The 24,696-nt window shown below is 39.4% G+C and overlaps 1 protein-coding gene across 2 annotated transcripts in view; it reads left to right on the forward strand.

Annotated features, from left to right (window-relative positions):
- BEND5 (BEN domain containing 5) overlaps window positions 1–24,696 on the forward strand; it is a 995,828-nt gene that overhangs the window by 202,144 nt on the left and 768,988 nt on the right. For both annotated transcript variants that reach the window (XM_067467888.1, XM_060773472.2), the window contains exon 4: window positions 19,145–19,239. In XM_067467888.1, the coding sequence (XP_067323989.1) occupies window positions 19,145–19,239 (95 nt within the window). The remainder of the gene's footprint in view (window positions 1–19,144; window positions 19,240–24,696) is intronic.

Here is a 24,696-nt window from a genome sequence, read left to right on the forward strand (position 1 = left end):
AGTGGACGAACACAGAGAGTGCTCACTAATGCTTCCTCTTCATCTTGGAAAGAAGTGACAAGTGGAGTGCCGCAGGGTTCCGTCCTGGGCCCGGTCCTGTTCAACATCTTTATTAACGACTTAGATGAAGGGCTAGAAGGCATGATCATCAAGTTTGCAGACGACACCAAATTGGGAGGGATAGCCAATAGTCCAGAGGACAGGAGCAGAATTCAAAACGATCTTGACAGATTAGAGAGATGGGCCAAAACTAACAAAATGAAGTTCAACAGTGACAAATGCAAGATACTCCACTTTGGCAGAAAAAACGAAATGCAAAGATACAGAATGGGTGACGCCTGGCTCGAGAGCAGTACGTGTGAAAAAGATCTTGGAGTCCTCGTGGACAACAAGTTAAACATGAGCCAACAATGTGACGTGGCGGCAAAAAAAGCCAATGGGATTTTGGCCTGCATCAAGAGGAGCATAGTGTCTAGATCTAAGGAAGTAATGCTACCCCTCTATTCTGCTTTGGTTAGACCACACCTGGAATATTGTGTCCAATTCTGGGCGCCACAATTCATGAGAGATATTGACAAGCTGGAATGTGTCCAGAGGAGGGCGACTAAAATGATCAAGGGTCTGGAGAACAAGCCCTATGAGGAGCGGCTTAGGGAACTGGGCATGTTTAGCCTGAAGAAGAGAAGGCTGAGAGGAGATATGATAGCCATGTATAAATATGTGAGAGGAAGCCACAGGGAGGAGGGAGCAAGCTTATTTTCTGCTTCCTTGGAGACTAGGACGCGGAACAATGGCTTCAAACTACAAGAGAGGAGATTCCATCTGAACATGAGGAAGAACTTCCTGACTGTGAGAGCCGTTCAGCAGTGGAACTCTCTGCCCCGGAGTGTGGTGGAGGCTCCTTCTTTGGAAGCTTTTAAACAGAGGCTGGATGGCCATTTGTCAGGGGTGATTTGAATGCAATATTCCTGCTTCTTGGCAGGGGGTTGGACTGGATGGCCCATGAGGTCTCTTCCAACTCTTTGATTCTATGATTCTATGATTCTATAAAGCACAACAGTTCTACAAGGACCTGAGAAAAGAAAAGGATGACTCTCCTACAAAACGCAACTCCACAGGAAGAAAAAACAAGAAAAGACGCTTCTCATCCCCGGAGGTGATGATGAAGGCCCTAAGACAACAAGTACTTGACCGTGACAGAACCGAGACAACTGAAGATGAATCAGAAGAACCACGAGAATCTGAAAGTGAAGGAATTAACTAAACAAATAAAATGTATCTCTTTAAATGTGAATGGTTTGAATTCTTCTTCCAAAAGGAAAAAAAAATATTTAATCAAATTAAGAAAGGAAACTTCGATTTAGTAGCATTGCAGGAAACACACATTTCCCACAGACATGTAGCCCATCTCACCAATGAGAAATTAGGTAAAGCTTTTTACTCCTCTACATTGGAAAAGAAAAAAGGGGTAGTAATATATGTTAAAGATTATCTAAGAGCAGAACTAGCCTTCAAAGATTTAGAAGGCAGGATTGTAGGAATATTAATAAAACTAGAAGAACAAAATTTATTAATCTGTAATATATACGCCCCAAACGGCCCAAAATGTAAATTTGTCTCGGAACTTAAAAACAAAATTGAAGACATAGAATTCGATCATTTGATTATCATGGGAGATTTTAATGGTGTAATAAATAAATACCAAGATAAGACAAAAATCGCAAAAAAACACGGAAAAGATTGCATAAGCACATTACCCCAAAATTTCTTGAAACTAAAAGGAGAATTCGACTTAGAAGATGCATGGCGAATTCATAATGGAAACAAAAAAGATTTTAGCTTCTATTCCCATAGACACCAAAGCTGGTCTAGAATAGACATGATTTGGACGTCAAAAACGCTAACACCCAAAATTGCAGATATAAAGATATTACCAAGAGAATTATCAGACCATGGGGCCCTAGAGATGATTATAAACAAGAGGCAGACCCCGAAAAGATGGAGACTGGATGATAACCTCCTAAAAATAGAAGATGACATTGTGAAAAATAAAAAGTTAATTAAAGAATTTTTTGAAATTAATAACACACAAGAGATAAAAGCAGAGATTCTTTGGGACACATGTAAAGCGGTAATGAGGGGGAACTTCATCCAACAACAAGCAATCAAAAACAAAATAAGAAGACAAGAAATGAATAGAATTGATAAGAAATTAGAAGAAACAGAGAATAAATTAAAAAGGAACCCAAAAGATGAGCAAATTAAGAGTCAGATTGTAGAAATAAAAAAACAAAAACATCACCTAGAATTAGACCGATGGGCAAAGAATCTAAAATTCTTAAAACAGAAAGAATTCCAAAATGCGAACAAACCTGGGAAATGGCTATCAAGAAAGTTAAGAAAGAAGAAACAAGCAAACCAAATCACAAAAATTCTTATAAACAACAAATTAAGTACAACGGACCAAGAAATAGGGAATGATTTTCATGATTTCTACAAAGACTTGTATGCAGAAGATCTGACTGGAATAGACGAGATAACAGAATATATCGGCAGGCAAAAACTAGAAAAAATAACTGACCACCAGAGAGAAACTTTAAATAAAGAAATAACAACAGAAGAGATACAGAAAGCAATAAGAAAGCTGAAACCGTCAAAAGCCCCCGGCCCTGATGGCTTCACAGCTATTTTTTATAAGACAATGATGGAGGAGATCACCCCTTACCTGAAAATTTTGATGAATAAGATCATGACAGAACAGAGTATCCCGGAGACTTGGAAGAAGGCAAATATAACACTTATACATAAAGAAAATACAGATGAAACAAATATCAAAAATTATAGACCCATATCGCTTCTTAATTTGGATTATAAAATTTTTTCATATATATTGGGGGAAAGACTCAAAACCTTCCTGGTGAACTGGATAGATGAAGATCAAGTTGGTTTTTTACCAGAACGACACATAAAAGAAAATATAAGAAACATATTGAACGTAATTGAATACTACGAGACACATCACGAAAAAGAATTGGCCCTAATGACAATTGACGCCGAGAAGGCTTTTGATAATCTAAATTGGAATTTTTTTAAAATTATATTTAAAGAATTAGATATTGGCTACAATTTCCAAAATGCAATTAACGCAATATATAACGAGCAAAAGGCGACAATTTGGGTGAATGGAATGCCATCTAAGGAAATTACAATTAAGAGAGGCACAAGGCAGGGATGTCCCCTGTCACCCCTCATCTTTATTATGTCACTGGAAATATTATTGAGAAATATTAAAGGAAATGAACAACTCCAGGGATTGAATATTGGTAGACAAAAATACAAATATAGGGCATATGCGGACGATTTGATCTGTATAATGGAAGATCCAAAAGAAAACATACTAAATTGGCTGAAGGTTATTGAAGAATTCGGAAGGGTGACAGGCTTTAAAATGAATAAGGGAAAGACAAAGATATTAACAAAAAACATGTCCAAGGAAAAGCAAAAAATATTGGAAGACCTGTCAGGAGTCCAAACCTGCACAAAAATTAAATACCTAGGAATTTGGTTAACGGCAAAAAACGCTCAACTTTTAAAGAATAATTATGAAGTTAAGTGGTCTGAAATAAAGAAAGATTTGAATAATTGGAAACACTTAAACTTATCAATACTAGGGAAAATTGCAACAATAAAAATGAATATTCTTCCAAAAATGCTTTACCTCTTCCAGAATATACCTATAATCAGAAATAATAAATTATTGGACAATTGGAAAAAAGAGATCTCAAAATTTATATGGAATGGTAAGAAACCAAGGATCAAATACACGAATATGATAGATCAAAGAACCAGAGGAGGAATGGGTCTACCCGATTTAAAATTATATTATGAAGCAAGCGGGCTCTCATGGGTAAAAGAGTGGATTTCATTGAAAAAAGAAAGAATTTTAACAATTGAAGGCTTCGACCTCAGATTTGGCTGGCATTCGTATTTATGGTATAACCAAACATTAAAAGAAAAGAACTTCAATAATCATTTTATTAGAGCTGCGCTAATAAAAATTTGGAATAAATACAGAACAAGAATGTACTCTAAAACTCCATTATGGGCGTCTCCATTAGAAGCGAAACAAAGAAGACTGCTGGGATGGACTAACTGGCCAACATACAAAGATGTAATAAAGAAAGAAAACAATGAACTACAACTCAAGACGAGAGAGGAGATAAATATTCAATTTACAAATATATCATGGTTCCAATACATACAACTCAAAGAATACTATAACTTAGACAGAAAAATAGGCTTCATGACAAAGGAAGATATGTGGGACCAAATTTTAGGGAAAAAGAAGAAAAACATAACAATAATATACAACAAATTATTAGAATGGGCTACTGGAAAAGAAATAATAAAAGAATGCATGATTAAATGGGCCAAAAATATAGGAAGACAAATACAATATAAAGAATGGGAAGAAATTTGGAAGAAAAAGATTAGATATACCTATTCGACCGACTATACAGAAGATCTGTATAGGAAGGATAACAATATCGAGGATAGCTTTGACGGTGTGGTGAATGAATTAGAACCAGACATCCTGAGGAGTGAGGTTGAATGGGCCTTAAGAAGCATTGCTAACAACAAGGCAGCAGGAGACGACGGGATCCCAGCTGAACTGTTTAAAATCTTAAAAGATGATGCTGTCACGGTGATGCATGCCATTTGCCAGCAAATATGGAAAACACAAGAATGGCCATCAGACTGGAAAAAATCAACTTATATCCCCATACCAAAAAAGGGAAATGCGAAAGACTGCTCAAACTTCCGTACAGTGGCCCTTATTTCTCATGCCAGTAAGGTAATGCTCAAGATCCTGCAAGGAAGACTCCAGCAATACATGGAGCGAGAGTTGCCAGATGTTCAAGCTGGGTTTAGAAAAGGCAGAGGAACGAGAGACCAGATTGCCAATATCCGCTGGATAATGGAGAAAGGCAGGGAGTTTCAGAAAAACATCTCCTTCTGCTTCATTGACTATTCTAAAGCCTTTGACTGCGTGGATCATAATAAATTGTGGCAAGTTCTTAGTGGGATGGGCATCCCAAGCCACCTTGTCTCTCTCCTGAGGAATCTGTACAAGGACCAAGTAGCAACAGTCAGAACTGACCACGGAACAACAGACTGGTTCAAGATTGGGAAAGGCGTCCGGCAAGGCTGCATCCTCTCACCCAACCTCTTTAACTTGTATGCAGAACACATCATGCGATGTGCGGGGCTTGAGGAATGCAAAGCTGGGGTGAAAATTGCTGGAAGAAACATTAACAACCTCAGATATGCAGATGACACCACTCTGATGGCCGAAAGCGAGGAGGAGCTGAGGAGCCTTCTCATCAAGGTGAAAGAAGAAAGCGCAAAAGCCGGGTTGCAGCTAAACATCAAAAAAACCAAGATTATGGCAACAAGAATGATTGACAACTGGAAAATAGAGGGAGAAACCGTGGAGGCCGTGACAGACTTCGTATTTCTAGGTGCAAAGATTACTGCAGATGCAGACTGTAGCCAGGAAATCAGAAGACGCTTACTTCTTGGGAGGAGAGCAATGTCCAGTCTCGATAAAATAGTGAAGAGTAGAGACATCAGACTGGCAACAAAGATCCGCCTAGTCAAAGCCATGGTCTTCCCTGTAGTCACCTTCGGATGTGAGAGCTGGACCTTAGGGAAGGCTGAGCGAAGGAAGATCGATGCTTTTGAGCTGTGGTGTTGGAGGAAAGTGCTGAGAGTGCCTTGGACTGCGAGAAGATCCAACCAGTCCATCCTCCAGGAAATAAAGCCCGACTGTTCACTGGAGGGAAAGATACTAGAGACAAAGTTGAAGTACTTTGGCCACATCATGAGGAGACAGGAGAGCCTAGAGAAGACAATTATGCTGGGGAAAGTGGAAGGCAAAAGGAAGAGGGGCCGACCAAGGGCAAGATGGATGGATGGCATCCTTGAAGTGACTGGACTGACCTTGAGGGAGCTGGGGGTGGTAACGGCCGGCAGGGAGCTCTGGCGTGGGCTGGTCCATGAGGTCACGAAGAGTCGGAGACGACTGAACGAATGAACAACAACAACAATTCGACCGACATGCAAGAGAACTGGCTAAAGATGTTTAATAGGTGGTACATGACTCCACAAAAATTAGGCTTGATGTATAACTCTGCAAGAAATAAGTGCTGGAAGTGTGAACTTCACACCGGAACGTTCTACCATGCCTGGTGGACATGCCCCATGATCAACACATATTGGAAAATGATAAATCAAGAATGTGAAAAGATTTTAAAAACAAAGATACATATGAAGCCAGAATATTTCCTATTGGGAATAACGGACAAGGAATTGGAATTAAATCAAAACAAGGACATTTTATTTAACTACTGTGTCACAGCTGCAAGAATAGTTCTGGCAAAAAAATGGAAACAAAAAGAAATAGCTACAAAAGAGGAATGGACAAGTAAGATGAACGAAATCAAAGATATGGATAAATTGACGTTTGCATTAAGAGATTCATATGGAAAACCAATGAGAAGAACGGATTGGAAGCCATATGAGGAATATCTAACAGAAGAACAAGAAAAGAAAGATATAAAAAAAAAAGGAGGAAGAATGAACTCGACTGAAGAAGGAAGAAAACAAAAAGATAGAACCAAAGAGAAGGAGATTATGGAAGTCAAAAGACCCCCCCACCCCCCCTACCCCCCACCCCTACCCCCTCCCCCTGATTCCCTTTATATTGCCCTCCCCCCTCTCTCCCTAACCCAAGTCCTCACCCCTCGGTCCAACCCAAACTACCCTACCAATATTCCCAGCCTTACCTAACCCTCCCCTACCTCCCCCCCTTTTCTTTTTACCTATATACTTGTATGAATATACCTCAATAAAAATTATTAAAAAAAAAAAGTAAACATTGAATCCCAACCAAAGTGGGCTGATGGAAAAAGTGGTCTGAAGCAACAGGAGAGGCAGGGGAGCCCTGAAAACGAGTGCCCGCACAGGTGTTCCAATGTCCAAATTATGGGCTGCGTGGCTATGGAGGCACCCGGTGCAGGTATTCTGGCAGCCGGGCAATGGGTGGTGTGGCCATTAAAGTAGCAACACGGCGAGGTTGTGGGGGCCATTTTTTCTCACTGCTGGGTCAGTTGGCTGGAATGAGGATATGGCTGCAGGTCTCCTCGTGGGTAAGCCCAGGGCTGAGCAGGCAGCAAAGCTGGATGGCAGTACTCAGGCCCCAGGGTCCCTCTTGCAGCAGAGCCCAACAAAGCTTTTGATTTTCTCTAGAGCAGGTTTAAGATGATTTCATTAACCACATAAGGTGGTCTCAAAACAGTTCCAGAATCCATACTATGTGTGACTTGACAGTCAAGGGAGAATATATTTTTTCTTATTTCGGGTGAGATGCGCATGAATGCGATGGAGACATATAGGGTGGAAACAAGAAGGGAAAGTGATAGTTCGCAGTGGAGGTACTGAATTACCTGAATTACCTGTCCCAGTGGGTCAGTTGACCACCTGCTGCTGAGCCATGCTCTTGGGGCGGTTTTCGGTAGCCTCCCTCCCATGTTCCAATAGATATTTACAATATGCTTAAGAATCCGTATTGTGCATTGTTGTGCATTGTGGTTTAGATTTGGGGCTCTCTGCAGCACATTGAGAGACTTTTCCAGACTTTTCCTTGACTTTGCTTAATACACTTTACTGTCCTTAACCCATGATGCAGCACTCTGCACTTCAAAGCTAGCTAACTTCAGACTCCATTGCTGAGTCCACACACACAGAATTGGAGAGTTACAGCCTTGACTTTTTCCTGCTTAGTTTCCAAGTATTATGTAGTTACTGTCCAAACAATGAATTTTCATTGTGAATTTCAATATGAATTTGTCTAAATAATATATTTAAGAACACATCAAAAATGCCCATTTGAATATGCATTTCATAGAGGCAACATATTAGACTAGTTCAATTGGTATTCTCATTAACCTGTAAAATACTGTATTAATAATAGCTAGACCTTTCAATTTTACGCAGGTTTATTATCCCTTAATCATAATTTCAAAATCCAAAATATTCCAAATTTGTCTGTGCAGATGGCTGAGATAGTGATCAACTTGCTTAATGATAACTACATTATTAAAAGTATTGTGTATATAATTACCTTCATGCTATATGTATAAGGTGTATATGGTTGTCATTTCCAAGATATCTCATTTTGTGTATGCAAGTATTCCAAAATCCAAAAAAAAAAAAAAAAGTCCAAAATACAGAACACTTCTTGTCTCAAGCATTTTGGAGAAGGAATGCTCAGCTTGTGTTCCTTTCGGTATCTGTTAGTTTTATGACTACAATTACTTCTTCACTCTTTCTACTACTATTCTTATAGTGCAACCTTATGACTACACAGCAGTCAGTAATCCTTTTTTCCAGGTAAGAGCATAGAGGATTGCTCCTTTTACTGATAAGTCCAGTTGGGAAAGGAGAAGTGTACTAGTCTCTAGACTGTATGTTTCCTGGCCATTTTAAATAAATTCTGTAGCTCAGCTGTGCTTTGACAATTTGCACATAACAAGGCACAGGTGCGCCTGATTATCAAATCAGCAAGGGCTCTGTACTAGATCCTTCCACAAGTGCAAATGCATTTTCTTCCTCTGACAGAAGACAGGTTTTAAATATTTGTTAACTGGTAGGGGAGGACTAAATGCCATAAATATTTAATCTCAAAAACAGCCATGTGTTCCATCAAAGAGCGGGGGAATCTACCGGATATTTAAAACTGTTAATACTATTGAGCTGGAGGCTGCCATGGAAGATGTAACCTTTCACATTCTTCACTGGAGCCCTTGTACAGGTGCTACAATTTATTTACACAGTTACCAATAGAAACTGAAGCCGAAGCTTCCCATATATGCAAGCCATATAGCGATGAATTAGAATTTTTTTTCAGTTTGTTTTCTCCTCTATTTACTAAACCGTAATATGTAGGAGATGGATAGTGAATCAACAAATGACAGTTGTTCTCAAGGTAGTAACTTGAAGTATATGGTCAAGAAGCAGATGTACAATTGTGTGAACAGATGCACATAGTTGTTGTTGCAAGTGGAACTAAAGGTAGGCTGGTTCTTCCTGGTCTACATTAGCTCTCCAGATGTTTTGAATGATAAATTCCAACATTCCAGACCATTGACCATGCTAGGTGATAGAAAGTGAGCTTCAGAACAATTAAAAAGTGCATGTTGGAGCAGGCTGTCTTACAACATACTTTAGAAACTCTGTAAGCACTATATAAAATATATTACAGTATGTACCTTTCATTTAAAAAAATCTTATGGAATGTAAGAGTGCATCTACAATGTAAAATCAACAGTTTGTCAACACTTTAACTGCCATGGCTCAATGCTATAGAACAGGGGTCCTCAAACTTTTAAACAGAGGGCCAGATCACAGTTCCTCAAGCTGTCGGAGGGCCAGATTATAATTTGAAAAAAAAAAAAGAATTCCTATGCACACTGCACATATCTTATTTGTAGTGCAAAAAAACAACTTTAAAACAATACAATAATTCAAAAGAAGAACAATTTTAACAAATATAAACTTATTAGTATTTCAATGGGAAGTGTGGGCCTGTGTAGTGATTCATACTTTTGGTAGGCCGTAGCCTAGAAGTCAGTGAGCCGGCCTCCATGTTGGTAAGGCAGCTCAGTGTAGCAGACATCTTAGGAGAGGCAGCTAAGCAGAGGGGAGGAGCCCAGCTATCTCCTGATTGGTTAAGACAAAGGGGAGGAGTTGGAGGGAGAGAGTGTAAAAAGGCTGTCAACTCTGACAGAAGGGAGAAGGGTTTCTGACAGAGAGGAGAAAGGGTTCAGACAGAAAAGAAGAAGGATTTTTGACAGGGAGAAGAGAGTAGATTTTCTTAGTGAGCTAAGAGTTTGCTTGTTAGAGAATAGTTTAAGGCAGGTGCTTCTACAGAGTTTGACTAGAAGAGTCAAAGTGAAGACCTGTGTACTTGTGTTGAGTTAGGACACAAGTTGTTATATTCTCTTAGGGACAGAGTAGTCTGGGGAAACTTAGATACTCTGGGGGACAGCCAAGAGAGGCTTGTCAAAGAGACTCACTGCTACAAGGTATAGAGTAGAGTGAGGGAAATAGCTCATGTTAAAGAAAGGAACCTCAGTTTAAAGAAACCATTTCTTAAGAAGATTGTGCTTCAGTAACAAAATACGCTTATGTACCTCATAGAAGTCCGTTGTATGTTTAAAAGATCTTAATAAACTTATTCTCTAGTTCACTGTTAAACTGCCTCAGCCTTGATTCATTATAAAAGATAAGTTCCAGTAATTCTCCACATCTTTACAATTTAGTCAATCAAGAGGAGCCAAAAAGGAGAGCCGGTGTATTAAGAAGATTTACCTCAAGTTTAACAACAAGACAATTTCTCAAACTAAAGTTTGAGTGGTGGCAGCAACTCTACCATTACACACTCACGTTTTCACAACACACTATGAAGTGCTTTGTGACAGGATTGTGTTAGTGTTCATCCAGAACCTAAATAAGTAAAATCCTGTACTCTGATCTTTCAAAGTGGTGGTCAGCTGTGAGATGTTTGACAGCTGAAGGAACGTGTGTGGGTGGATGTGTGTGTCTGAGGGGATCTGTTAGAGAAATATTAGTCGAGGATCCTCTTAAGCCTTTACAGTGGTAACAGCGACGGGATCTGTGAATGATCTCATTCCATGTTTTCGTTCTAGCCTGCTTTTGGCTGATGATTGTTTTAGTTGTGTGCTTTGAAGTCATTTCAGACTAAAGTTGACCCTGAGCAAGGGCCTGGTAAATTACCTTGGAGAGCCATATCCGCCCCCCCCCCCCGGGCCTTAGTTTGGGGTTCCCTGCTATAGAAATTATTGAAGTTCTTTAGGGAGGCACCAGCATTCTTTGGCAGAAAAGGGTAAAGACATCATAAAACTACAACTATCATAATTCTACACTATTGGGCCATGACAGTTTAAGTAGTGTCAAACTGTATGAATTCTGCAGTGTTGCTGCACCCTGAGATCACTGCACACTCCAATCCAATCTTATTGTTTGTGCTGACTCATGTACACTATCCAGGGTTTCAGTAACCCTTGCTTTTAGGTGCCCGGGACCGAACCTCAGACTTCCTTCAGAGAAAGTCTGTGCTCAGTGCTTGAGCAACTCTTCTAGTCCACCTCTTGTGCCAAGGCTTCTGGAGTGTTTTATAGAACTCTACTCATAAAGAGTATAGTTAGTACACATTAAAACTTTACACAGTCATTCACCCGATAGCGAATGGTGATACTTGTTTTTATTAATTATAAGCCAAATGTGATGTTATTACTTGTTAATTGTTGCATTTCATCGTTCTACTTTCACTTGACTTAGCCGATGGTTTGTTGACCGAAATAAAGGCTACTGACTGTCTGATTAAAACTTTACACTTTCTGTGTTCACTCTGTATAATTCAAAATACATTGGGGGGGGGGGTGTATTTAGTCAGATACCAATTGTACAAGTTCTCCCACTTAAAAAGATGAGAGAGGCCTGTAATTGACATCATAGGTAGACCTCAACTATGAGAGACAACATGAGAAAACACATCCAGAAAATCACATTGTCTGATTTTTTAACAAATTATGGTGGAAAATATGTATTTGGTCCATAACAAAAGTTCATCTCAATACTTCGTTATATATCCTTTATTGGCAATGACAGAGGTCAAACATTTTCTGTAAGTCCTCACAAGGTTGGCACACACTGTTGCTGGTATGTTGGCCCATTTCTTTATGCAGATCTCCTCAAGAGCAGTGATGTGTTGGGGCTGTCGCTGGGGAACACGGACTTTCAACTCCCTCCAAAGGTTTTCTAAAGGGTTGAGATCTGGAGACTGGCTATGCCACTCAAGGACCTTGAAATGTTTCTTACGAAGCCACTCCTTCATTGCCCTGGCGGTGTGCTTGGGATCATTGTTATGCTGAAAGACCCAGGCACGTTTCATCTTCAGTGCCCTTGCTGATGGAAGGAGGTTTGCACTCAAAATCTCACGATACATGGCCCCATTCATTCTTTCATTTATACGGTCAGTTGTCCTGGTCCTTTTGCAGACAAACAGCTGCAAAGCATATTTCCACCCCCATGCTTCACAGTAGGTATGGTGTTCTTTGGGTGCAACTCAGCATTTTTTCTCCTGCAAACATGACGAGTTGTGTTTCTGCCAAACATTTCTAATTTGGTTTCATCTGACCATATGACATTCTCCCAGTATTCTTCTGGCTCATCCAAATGCTCTCTAGCAAACATCTGTCAGCCCTGGACATGCACTGGCTTAAGCAAGGGGACACATCTGGCATTGCAGGATCTGAGTTCCTGGCAGCGTAGTGCATTACTGATGGTAGCCTTTGTTACATTGGTCCCAGCTCTCTGTGGGTCATTCACTAGGTTCCCCCGTGTGATTCTGGGATTTTCGCTCACCATTCTTGTGATCATTTTGACCCCACGGGGTGAGATCTTGCATGGAGCCCCAGATCGAGGGAGATTATCAGTGGTCTTGTATCTCTTCCATTTTCTAATTACTGCTCCCACAGTTGATTTCTTCACACCAAGCTGCTTGCCTGTTGCAAATTCAGTCTTCCCAGTCTGGTGCAGGGTGACAATTTTGTTTCTGGTGTCCTTTGACAGCTCTTTGGTCTTCACCATAGTGGAGTTTGGAGTGTGACTTCTTGAGGTTGTGGACAGGTGTCATTTAACTGAGAACAAGTTCAAATAGGTGCCATTACTACAGGTAGTGAGTGGACGACAGAGGAGCCTCATAAAGAAGAAGTTACAGGTTTGTGAGACCCAGAAATATTGCTTGATTGTAGGTGACCAAATACTTCTTTTCCACCATAATTTGCAAATAAATTCGTTAAAAATCAGGCAATGTGATTTTCTGGATGTGTTTTCTCATGTTGTCTCTCATAGTTGAGGTCTACCTATGATGTCAATTACAGGCCTCTCTCATCTTTTTAAGTGGGAAAACAATTGGTATCTGACTAAATACTTTTCCCCAACTGTATTTAGAAAATATGTGCATACAGTTGTCCCTCCACATTTGCAAAATTGAGTTTTGCAGATTTTATTATTAACATATTTGGTTAAAATATTCTATCTAGGAGTTCCTAGGTCCTACATGGTCAATTTCCTTCAGTCAGTCTGGAGGATCTAAAAATTTCTAGAGAAAACATCACAGGAATCTCTGTGTCCCCTCCAATGCAATTCTGTGTTCTGCTTCCAGTAAAAAGTTGGCCATAGACTCATGCTGGAAGACCGAGAAATTCCAAGGCAGGTATTCTTGGGTAAACTAATAGCTATTACATGGGGCTCCTGTGCCCCTAACCTCGGCAAATGTGAAGGGCTGCTATTACAGCAGACCGTTGTTTTCAGTGGAAAATACTTAGCTTTGGTCAACTTTTTATTTTGAAACTGTACAGGGCTCAGCACACCCTGCACAGTGAAGAGTTCCTTTGCTTTTGCTTGGACTGGATGCTCATCTGTAGTTTATCTTCTTTAACTATCATTGACAGTTAGGAACTGGTGTTCTGGGAAAACAGCTACCCAGCTTTAGCTAAAGAGCAAACACAGTCTGCTGAGCAAACCCAATTGGGGTTTACTTTTTGCACCTGCAGCTCCATTTCATCATCAAGTGAAGGATTTAGATGAGATGTATTTATGTTTCATTTTTTAAAACATGCAGATATGTATAGAAATTAAACATACCTGGCTCACTGCCAGTCCAGTTTTGATACTGCAAAATACCTTTGAGAGGTGCTGTTGATTGTTGTAATTGTTACAGTCAACCTCGGCAAGCCTATTAAACCATATGCTTGTTTGCCTGGATGCTATATTCAGATAAAATTCAGCTTCATGCTAGCTTTGCCTGTTTGGTTGTTTTTGCTTAGGGGTGTTTAGCATTTAAGAGGAGAGGTTGTTGGGTTCTTTTTAACTTTTCAAAAGCATGGATTTAAGGAGAAGATAATTTAAAGTAAATTATCTGGACAAGAACATTTACATTAATTTAGTGCCACTCTGTTCTGTGATATATTTTCTTTCCATTTCTCGAAGTGTTCTGCAAGGACCAGCAGAGGAGTGAAGCTGCATAGTTTCTACATATTCCCTCCAAATTTTCAGAGGAAGATACATGCAGTCTTCAAGTTATGAACAAGATCGGTTTTGTAGATTTGTTCTGAAGTTAAATTTCTGAGTTGAAACAGGTACATTTTAAAGTGTAACCTCAGCCTCTCCCCCTCTCTGCTTTGCATAGCATAACAACGGGTTAACACCCCTGTGGAGTTTGTTTTGCTTTATTTGCCCATTCAAAAGATTTCACCTTACTTTCTATCCATGTGATAATTGGATTTTGAAAAATTTGGCTTGTTGTGGTAACAAGGATTAGCGAGAAAGTTTCAGTGGAGACATGCCCCTCCTCCCAATAATTCTTTCAGGAGTGAATTTCCTTTACGAGGGGTAGATTTCTCTCACTTCCTCTGCTTTCATTCCTGTTTCATTACAATCGGATGTTTGTAATATAGGGACTGTCTGTATTTCTCTCTATGAATACCTGACATGTTCAGGGATCTGCCTTAACAAACAGTGGTGCAACATACAGAGATCACACGAAGGGAAAATTAATCTCTCAGCCACTTGGCTAGAAAATTTAACAAGACAAAGAATGTTCTGTGTTAGTCTAGATTTAATAAGGCTCAATATAAACTTAAGAGTCCACATTTTATTTAATCTGGTATCTTGGCTCGGTTAAAGTATGATAAGTGGGACCCAACGGTATGCTACTTGCACAAGGCAGTTCAGAATAGAGGAACAGAAGGCAAGCCCTTTACGGGTCAGAAAGTGGGAGGGTGGGGGGCACATAAAGGGGGGAACAATAAACAGGGAACCATTGTGGTTAAGGCAAGTAAAGGAATGTTAGAGTTTTTTATTCTTAAATGCTAAACCACAGCTTTCGAAGATGGTAAGCAGGATAGAAATGTTTCCTCTCCCCCTTTCTGGTGAACAATAGGCTGTCTCTCGCATGGACAAATGGAATGGAATAGATATATGGACTCTGAACCCTGAACATGAGACTGTTTTATTATTTTATTATGTACTGATGTTTTTAATTAATTGTTGAATTGTTTGTATTTGTATTGCTTGTTAATTGTTTTGGGCATCTAATTGTGCCTCCACTGTAAGCCGTCCTGAGTCCCCCCCGGGGTGAGAAGGTCGGGGTATAAGTAAATGAAATAAATAAATAAATAAATAAATGTGTTCCCCTCATTAATTCAGACCCAAGTTGCGCAACCAGGGTAACCAGTGTTGGGTCCAAGCTATCATACTTTTACCCTTGGTTCATCCCAGGTTTCAGTCATGCAAGGTTATCGCCAGTGAAGTGAACAGTTCTAGATGATCTTGGGTACACTCTCTCAGCCTCAAAGGAAGACAATGGCAAAACCCCTCCAAACAAAACTTGTCAAGAAAACCCTGTAATGCCTTCATGTTAGGCTTGCCAAAACCTGGAAACAGTTTAAAGGGACACATCATAAATAGCTTCTCTGTCTGAGGCTAAGTACAGTATTTAGTTCTGACTTGATTTGTATATTGCTGTTTCTGGGAATTTTATATATCACCAGAGATACCAAAGATTGTTGCATTTATTAATCATAGAATACCATCATTTATCACAAAATCAATTAAAATATAATAACATTAAGGACACTTCAGTAAAGCCATTAGCAGCTTTGAAATTACCATAATAAAAAGTGGCATATGCAATTCCCCCCTCCCCATTATTTATTTACTTGTTCAGCAAATGTTTGCTTACTGTATCACAGAGTTTTATTACATCACTTACAGGAAGAAATGTTTGCATACTTTAGTGACCAAGCTATATATTTTTCTGGTTAAGGTGTGTACCAAAGATATATTACATCCTTACACACTTCATTGGGCAGACTACATTTCAAATTTCAACTTCCACTAAGAATATTCCATAGTGCCATGTTTTAGTGCTCCATTAAATCCAATGGTATGGTTTGAGAAAGTTAATGACTGCTGGAGAAAGGATTTCAGTTGACAGACTTAAAGGACTCCAGAACCTTGCTGACTCTGTAGTGAAGGCAAGTCTTTCAAATTGCCTGTTTTACTATTTTAAATATATATAAATACCCTGCTTTTCTTGCTTGGTTGCATTTAGCCAATTTATTGGTAGAGGGGGAAACACTTGATTGGGAGGAGACCATTCTCGGTTTCTGCCAGCTGTCTTTTGTTAGCCACTTCACACTTAGCAGAATTAGCAACTTCCCAAGTTCCAGCCTCAGCAAAATTGCACCCAAAAAATAAAGGCACTTGTGTGGAGATGCTGTTTGCTTCGCTTCTTTATTGAGAACATCAGGATTAACTAACCAATTTGCTGTAACATAATGTGCTTTCTCAAATATAAGTTAAATTAAACAGCAAACAGCCTCCTCCACATTGCCAACCACCCAAATGCTCTTATTTTACGTGTTGAAACTTGCTTTTACAAACTGTCTTATATTGGGGAAAGTAAATAACAGAAGCACATAGTAATGGCATGATAGCAATATCTTATCCAATAAAAATCCAACTACAATACAGCAAATTGAAAAAAATGAGAAAATAAATTCAATGCATAATTTAAATCACCACATTCATAGTTTTGGTGATATATCTCTCTGTATGAATATTAGGTGCAAGTCTACTATTATCATACCTGATATGAACAGCAGTAATTTAGTATAAAGCTAATGGTAGAAGTAAAGTATAAATCTGTCTTTCTTAGAAAAATAGTGAATTACTTTCTGTGAATGGAGAGTCTCTGTCTTTTCACAGAAGCTTTCTTTCAGGTTTTGAAAGTATATATGACGAGATTGTAAGGTGTCTGCACAGAGATTCGTGCTTGGTTTGGTTTAGGAAGATATCTGAGAGGACAATTTAAGTATACAGATCTTTGTTGAAAACTGAGAAACGTTTGGTCTGGCTGAGAATCCTTTTTGTAGCTTCAATTTTAGAAAAAAAACAACCCTATTTTCCTCAAAGAAACTACAGACTCCATAGAGATTGGGAGCAAAGCATTGGAATGAAATGGGGAAACAGCAGAGATTGGGAGTAAGTTAGTGAAGGAAAGGGAAAACCAGCTGAGATATCTGGATGAAGCTTAATGGCTCCTCGCTTGCTCCTCACTGGCTGCCCTCCCACTCTCAGTCACTGCTGCCAGTCCTGATCCTCATTAAAAAACAAGACATACTTTTTGCCTACCTAACCACAGCCGCTAGGATTGTATACTCAAGGAAATTGAAATCCAAAAAAATGGCAACAAAAGAAGAATGGCAGAACAAAGTATGAGAAATAATGGATATGGATACACTGACTATCTAAAAACTTCAGGGGGAAGACTAGTGGAGCCCACAGACCGGGCATTGTTTAAGGACTACATGAAAGCACAACAGAGTTCAGTTATCTTAAACTTTAAGGAGGAATATGGCTTAAACAAGAAAAATAGGTTCCAGAGTAAAGAAGATCCAAAAGGGACGTGACAAAATGCAAACATTCTTAATGATGCAAAGAAGCATGATCAAGATGCAGGGAAGACGAATGTGAAAGTCAACACTTCCCCCCCCCCTTCCCCTGTCTTTCTCCCTAATTATTTCCATAATCTCTCTTTTTCTCTCTCCCCTCCCCCTCCCCACCCTTTCCACCCCACTCTCATACCCGCACCTGTTTCAATCCTTTCCCTTTTCCCGTCTTTCTTTTTAAATATTTGTATGCAAAATCTTAATAAAGTTATATTTTAAAAAAACAAGTGCGGATCTTGGATTACGGTGATTCGAGAATGCACCCCCCTTGAGCCTCAAACTGTAGAAGTGCATCTTAGAATCAGTGAAATACAGTATGTTTCCAATAGCACGTCTACGTTTAATTTGAAGTATGAATTTTTTGCCATAGTCAGTGAAGCCTCAAATTAGGGAGCAAGCATTAGCTTCACCCACAGTGTTGTTTTATTGTGGACTCAGTACACGAAGCCATGAGTTCTCTTTGTTATTTTATTTCATATAAGTAAGAACATACAAGAGGACATTGAGTAGTGTTATTCAGAGTCCTCTTGTTCTTTTACCTACAGTTCTCTTTACTTTCCCACTGGAATTGCTACTAGTACAATGCGTCCAGCAGCCTTCAGATGCAGAATGGGGCAGAAATGTACCATTATGTGTGACCCGAGTTATTCTAGAAGCAAACTTGGGAACTCCAAAGCTTCATGTACACATTCACAATGTGATCTTTAGTCATAACACTTTACTGTATTGCAGAGATGCTGCTGCAATACTGAATGCGTATGTCAGGGTATATGGAATACCTACCCCCTCCCCTCAGTTTAGTCAGAGAGTCATTTGACTTGAGCCTCAATTGAGCTGCTCTTCCTCCTCCTCCTCACATGTATTATATCCTACGTTTTGTCTCTAAAAAGAGTTCCAAAGTGGCTAACAATATTAAAAAAATAAACTATCCGCAGGTATGTTCATTGCTCAGGTAGATAGGCTGAAATTCACTGCTACAATCTTAGTCTAACAAATGTGCACAGATTTTCATAAAAGCATCCCTTTCCTGCCAGCGCTTAGACTGAAGAATGTTGCTGAGATTCATTGATTTGAAATTGCTGTCACCAAGCAAATTTGAGCTCCCCTCTTCATCATGTCACCACAGTGCTCTCCATATATCATACTCTTAGATACACTGTACAACCCCTTCTCTTAGGTTCAAATTGATTAGAGTCACATGGAACCAGTTGGATTCACTCTGAATATAGAAAACAGTTGATTTCACCTAGTTTAGACTTGATCTAAATCAATTTGGAATTTGGATTTTTTCAAAGAATAAACACAAGTCTTTGTACGTCATCATTTCTTCTTTTCAGAAAGATTGGGGGGGGGGGAGGGGAGATGACTATTGCTTGAATATTGATGCTTTAAAATTCAGTGATACAAATTTAGCATTAGTGTCTATGTTGAACACATTTCACTGACATTTTCTAATTCCCCATACCCTCTGTGTCTTTCAGAGAGTCATTTTCAACATTGTCAACTTTAGTAAAACCAAAAGCTTGTATCGGGATGGAATGGCTCCAATGGTAAAATCCACAAGCAGGCCTAAATGGTAAGTTAGTAAATACCACAGTTAATACTGTGTTGATGAAGAAAATTGTGGCAACAATCCATTTCTCATATAATAAATTTTCAAATTGCTGTTCAATTATACAGTTAATCTTGGTTAAGCTTGGCTCGTTGTGTATTTACAATGGGATAATTGTTTTCTGTATTCAGGCTTATGTATGACATGGGTAGGACACTTACACACCTGCAATAGAATCAAAGTTGATAAAATGATTTTCTTTGGCATTTCTTTCATGTCATGTGAAAATGTGGATAACTGCCTGCTAACTTTCATTGGCCATCTCTTATAGCTACATATAGAATCATTTGTCAGATAAGTGAGATGGTATGGTTTGTTGGTCAAAGGATGTTATTTGAGATACATGAGGTCCTTTGACCTCTTTATGCAGGGAACTTACTACTCTTGATAGACTCATACCAAAACACTTCCAAATCTTCAGCATTATACTTTTCCCGTAGGGTTTTTTTTCTTGAAGAAATATTGTTCTAAATATTTTCAAATGAAATAAATACATGAAACAGAACGATATTATTATTATTATTATTATTATTATTATTATTATTATATACCACTTTTTCTCTCCATATGGAGACTCAAAGCAGCTCACAATTAAAAGCATCACAGTAAACCTTGAATATAAAAATACAAATATTATAACAGTATTAAACATCATTAATATTAAAAACTTTTCAATTAAAAACCACAATAGCATATAAAACCACAGCACCCCTCGAACTACATCTTAAACATAGTTATCTTTAAAAGCCTGCCTGAATAAAAAGATTTTAGCCAGCCATCAGAAGGACAGCAGGGAGGGGACCATTCTGGCTTCCCTGGGCAGTGGTTCCAGAGTTGAGGGGCAGCCACTGAGAAAGCCCACTCTCTCATTCCCACGAACCGTGCTTGAGATGGAGGTGGGAGCAAGAGAAGGGTTTCTCCTGAAGATCTCAGGGCCCAGGCAAGCTCATACAAGGGGATGTGGTCAGCCAAATCCGGCAACCCTCATTGGAGTGGGTGGGCATGGGAATCCATTGCCCCATGTCCCGCATTGCCCGGCTCATGGGGAAACTGATGGGGTGGGGGAAGCATTGCCATGTTCATGTTCTGCAATTGATGGTGGTTGGTGGTGGCAGGCCTAGCAGTTGGTGATGGAAGGGTTAATGTAAGTCTTAGTGCTAAAGGGTTGAATAATCTGTAAGTAAGAGTTAATGGGTGAAAGTAATTAAGGGTGGAGACATGCAAGAGATAGGTTGCAGCTGGGTGTTTCTGGATATAAGAAGCTAGCCTTTGGATTGATCTGTGGGAGAAAAGCATTTGTCTTATTTTGATGGTAGATGCTGCTGGTTTCCCCCCAGGCTTGTGGATTTTCAGTATCCTGACCTGTCTCTTGTACTCTTGGAACCTTGAAACCTTGAATCTCTGGACTGGCTTTTGACTACGGTATAGACTCTTGATCCCTGGACTTTGCTCATTGAACTCTCAGTGTTTGACCACTGGACTGGACCTTCTGACTACGGTGTTATCTTGAACCTGCAACAGTGTTTGCTGCCAGTTTTATTTTATATTCTGTGGCTGAATGCTATCTTTATGTTTTATGTTTTGGACTATTAAAACAGCCAGACAACAAGTACTGCTTTAATTAAATTGTTTAGTAAAACTGAGAGTTTGTTTGGTTCAGCTCTGCCAGAATAATGGCAGAGCCTTGGCATTGTGACAAGCATCAAGCATGCAGCTTCTCCCCATTGCTTGCTAGGCAAAACGGGGAGCCTTCCACGTGGCAGTGGCATGTGCTGGTTCCATCCTAGATCATTCACAGAGTCCCACCAGAAGGGAGACTCAAAGTGGCTTAAACAATATTAATAAAACCATAAAAGCATATAAAACCACAGCACTCCCTGACTAGATCTTTAAAATCTTCATCTTTAAAAGCCTGCCTGAATAAAAAGGTTTTAGCCTGCTGTCGGACGGACAGCAGGGAAGGGGCCATTCTGGTTTCCCTGGGCAGGGGGTTCCAGAGTTGAGGGGCAGTCACCAAAAAGACCCACTCTCTTGTTCCCACGAACTGTGCTTGAGATGGAGGTGGGACCGAGAGAAGGACTTCTCCTGAAGAACTCAGGACCCAGGCAAGTTTGTACAAGGTAATGTGGTCAGCCAAATCCGGCGACCCTTGCTGAGGGGGGGGGGGCATGGGGAACCCATCACCCCATGCCTCTCATTGCCCAGCTCATGAGGAAGCTGATCCCATGGTGGGGAAATCAACGGTGCGGTTTCCCCCCATTGCTTCCTAGGCAAAACAGGAAGCCTACCATGTTGCCGCAGTGGGAGCATGTGCCGGTTCCACCCTAGATCATTCGCAGAGCCCCACCCCACCATATGCATCGTTTAATTGTATCTGGCAGGCTCTGTGGATGATCTAGGCCTTAACCAGTGTATGCCGCCAGAAAAAGCCCTGTCTCATGCAGTAGATAGTTGCATTGGATCATAGAAATGCTCTAAGACTGTAGTATTAAGTCATGAGAAAGCATGGCACCCCCTTGCCAAACAACCACAGCTGTTGTCCATTAATTTATACGGGGGGGGGGGGGGAGATTATATTTATGTGTTTGCAAATTAAAACTAATTTTTGGAAATAAATTCTGAAACTTATTTTAAAAGGTGAAGTTGGCTGGGTTTTTGTTAGTTTACACAAGATATTTTACTGGTATTAGGGCCCAGTCTTCTTTGACTGAAAATCAATTTACTGCAATGTATGATTATATATCAGCAAACAGGTAGTGTATCCTTTCATTGGTGATTTATGCTGCTGGAGCTGGTTGTCTTCCTGACAGATTATTGTTGAGTTGCTTTTACAGTGATCTTTATAGCTGTTTCCATGGTATTCATGCGAAACCTGTAAAACAATTATTTCTGTATTTTCTTTTTGTGCTGTAAAGCCATTTGCTGTTGTCAAGGTAGCATTCAGCTGCATATGCCCTCTTAATATAATTGGGATGGTCTATGATTAATTTTAATTTTTATAGAGTTTATTTATTTATTTAATAATATTTTATAGCCTCCCAGCCCATATTCACTCCCGAGATAATGAACAAATAAAAACCTAAAGAAACAGTACAAAGTTAAAAATATTTTTAAAACACATTTTTTTAAAAAAAGGGTCTTGAACATAGTCTAAAAACAATCCTAGAATCAGGTAGGATTAAGCAGGTCAGGAGAGGTGTTGGATAAGCTGCACAGTATATAAAACATAAATATACTGCTAGTTATATATTAATTTGATTGAAATATTGTCCTTTCTGAAACAAAAGTGGGTATTGTTCTTTTAAGAACAATTGGGCTACATATTAAAGGATTCTGCATGGGCTGTAGTGAAAACTGCATGTCTTTGCTATGTTTTGCAAATTCTCCCAAAATTATTTGCACAGATTTTTTTTCAAATGCTGGTATTTCCTTACTTACAGGAAAAGACACAGGCGCTGGAAAAGCCTACTTGTAATCGTCATTGCTAATGAAAAATAATCTTTTGTCCATGCTGTAGAATATTTATATTATTAATATTATGTCTTTTTAAAAAAGACATAGAGGTCATTCTTTCTGCTAATGAAAGTCCACTATTTTAACATCTGTAATGGCGGTGAACATTTTATTTGTATAGAAAGGGTAATAGACATATTTTTTCTGTTTTGGGAATAAACAAGATAAGACACCATACACAGTTAGATGTTTTAAGATGGTAATTGTATGGTAATTTCAAAAATGGTAATGTCAAAAATTATATCAAATGTAAAAAGCTGGTACTACTTCCTAGCACCAGAAAGCTTGCATTTCTAAAATTGTTTCAGCCTTTCAGTGTTGCTTATCAAATGTCAAAGTGGAATTTGTGTTTTGGCTCAAGAATTCTCCCATGAAGCTATTCATTCAAGCACTTAATAAAGTTGATGAATCTATGAATTACTTGAATGAGACAGGATTAGAGCTGTCCTTGGATTATTTTATTTGAACATAAATGGCCACAGAAATGCGGGAGGGGGAACCAAACCCAACAAACATGCACCAAACAAACAAATAAACAAACTTCATAGTATTTGCAACGGGAATAAGTTAATGCCAAATGAAATTTCTGCAAGCAAAACACCAGCAGAGCAGATAAAAGAAGTGTTGTTTTGGGACTGTAAAAGGTTTTCCTTTGACATTAAGTCTAGTCGAGTCTGACTCTGGGGGTGGTGCTCATCTCAGTTTCTAAGCCGAAGAGCTGGCGTTGTCTGTATACATCTTCTAGGTCATGTGGGTGGCATAACTGCATGGAGCACCGTTACCTTTCCATTGAAGCGGCACCTATTGATCTATTCAGATTTGCATGTTTTTGAACTGCTAGGTTGGCAGAAGCTGGGGCTAACAAAGGATCTAACCCCACTCCCCGGATCCAAACTGCTGACCTTTCAGTCAGCAAGTTCTACAGCTTAGCAGTTTAACATGCTGTGCCACTGCGGCCCCTTTGGGAATATAGTGTGTTAAAAATAAAATTTATTATTATTATTATTATTATTATTATTATTATTATTATTATTATTATTATTGTATCCCACCTCCATCTCCCCGAAGGGACTTGGGGCAGCTTACATATGGCACAATGTGCCTAAAACAATGCATAAAATCAACACACAATATAATACAAGATAAAACCAATAGCATATAAAACAGAGTTTAAGCTCAAAACAGCGCCCAGTAACCTATGATGAGAACTGTTGTAAAACATAGCCAACTGCAAATAGGAGCAGGGAGTAGGATAGTGCAAATTTTAGCTAATGAACTAGGGCATGAGGCGAAAGTGCAGTGCTGTGGCATTAATTGCGAACCATTGGGACTAGACATTCTCAAAGGCTTGTCCAAACATCCAAGTTTTCAATTCCTTCCGGAAGGAGGACAGTGTGGGGGCCTGCCTAATCTCCCTAGAGAGGACATTCCAAAGCTGGGGGGCCACCATAAAAAGGCCCTCTACTGTCATGATAAACTGAGCACTCCAGTCACCTGAAATGGAGGATGTAATGGAGAATTACTAGTAGAAGAATAACTAGTAGATATTACCTACCAACAAGAAGGATATTTTTGTTGAGAGAGGTCCAGAATAAAGCCTCTATTCAGGATTATTTAGCTGGAAGGAGTGCCTTTCCAGAATAGGATAACCTCCAGCACTATGTCCCAGAAGCACTTTATTGAGTTTAAGAGACTCTGCACATTGCACTTGCCCAGAATCCCAACATATCACCTCTTACACCCAGCACTTTTTAACCTGTACCCTTCATTGGCCCAGCCCTGGTTTTATTGCGTAATAGTGTAATGTTTTGTTTCTGTTATTGCTTATGTTTTTAATTTGCTTGCATTGTATTGTTATTGTCTGTTGTTGTTGTGTTGAGGCCTTGGCCTTTGTAAGCCGCATCGAGT

This window comes from Anolis sagrei, chromosome 4, assembly GCF_037176765.1.
Source record: "Anolis sagrei isolate rAnoSag1 chromosome 4, rAnoSag1.mat, whole genome shotgun sequence".
Classification (NCBI taxonomy): domain Eukaryota; kingdom Metazoa; phylum Chordata; class Lepidosauria; order Squamata; family Dactyloidae; genus Anolis; species Anolis sagrei.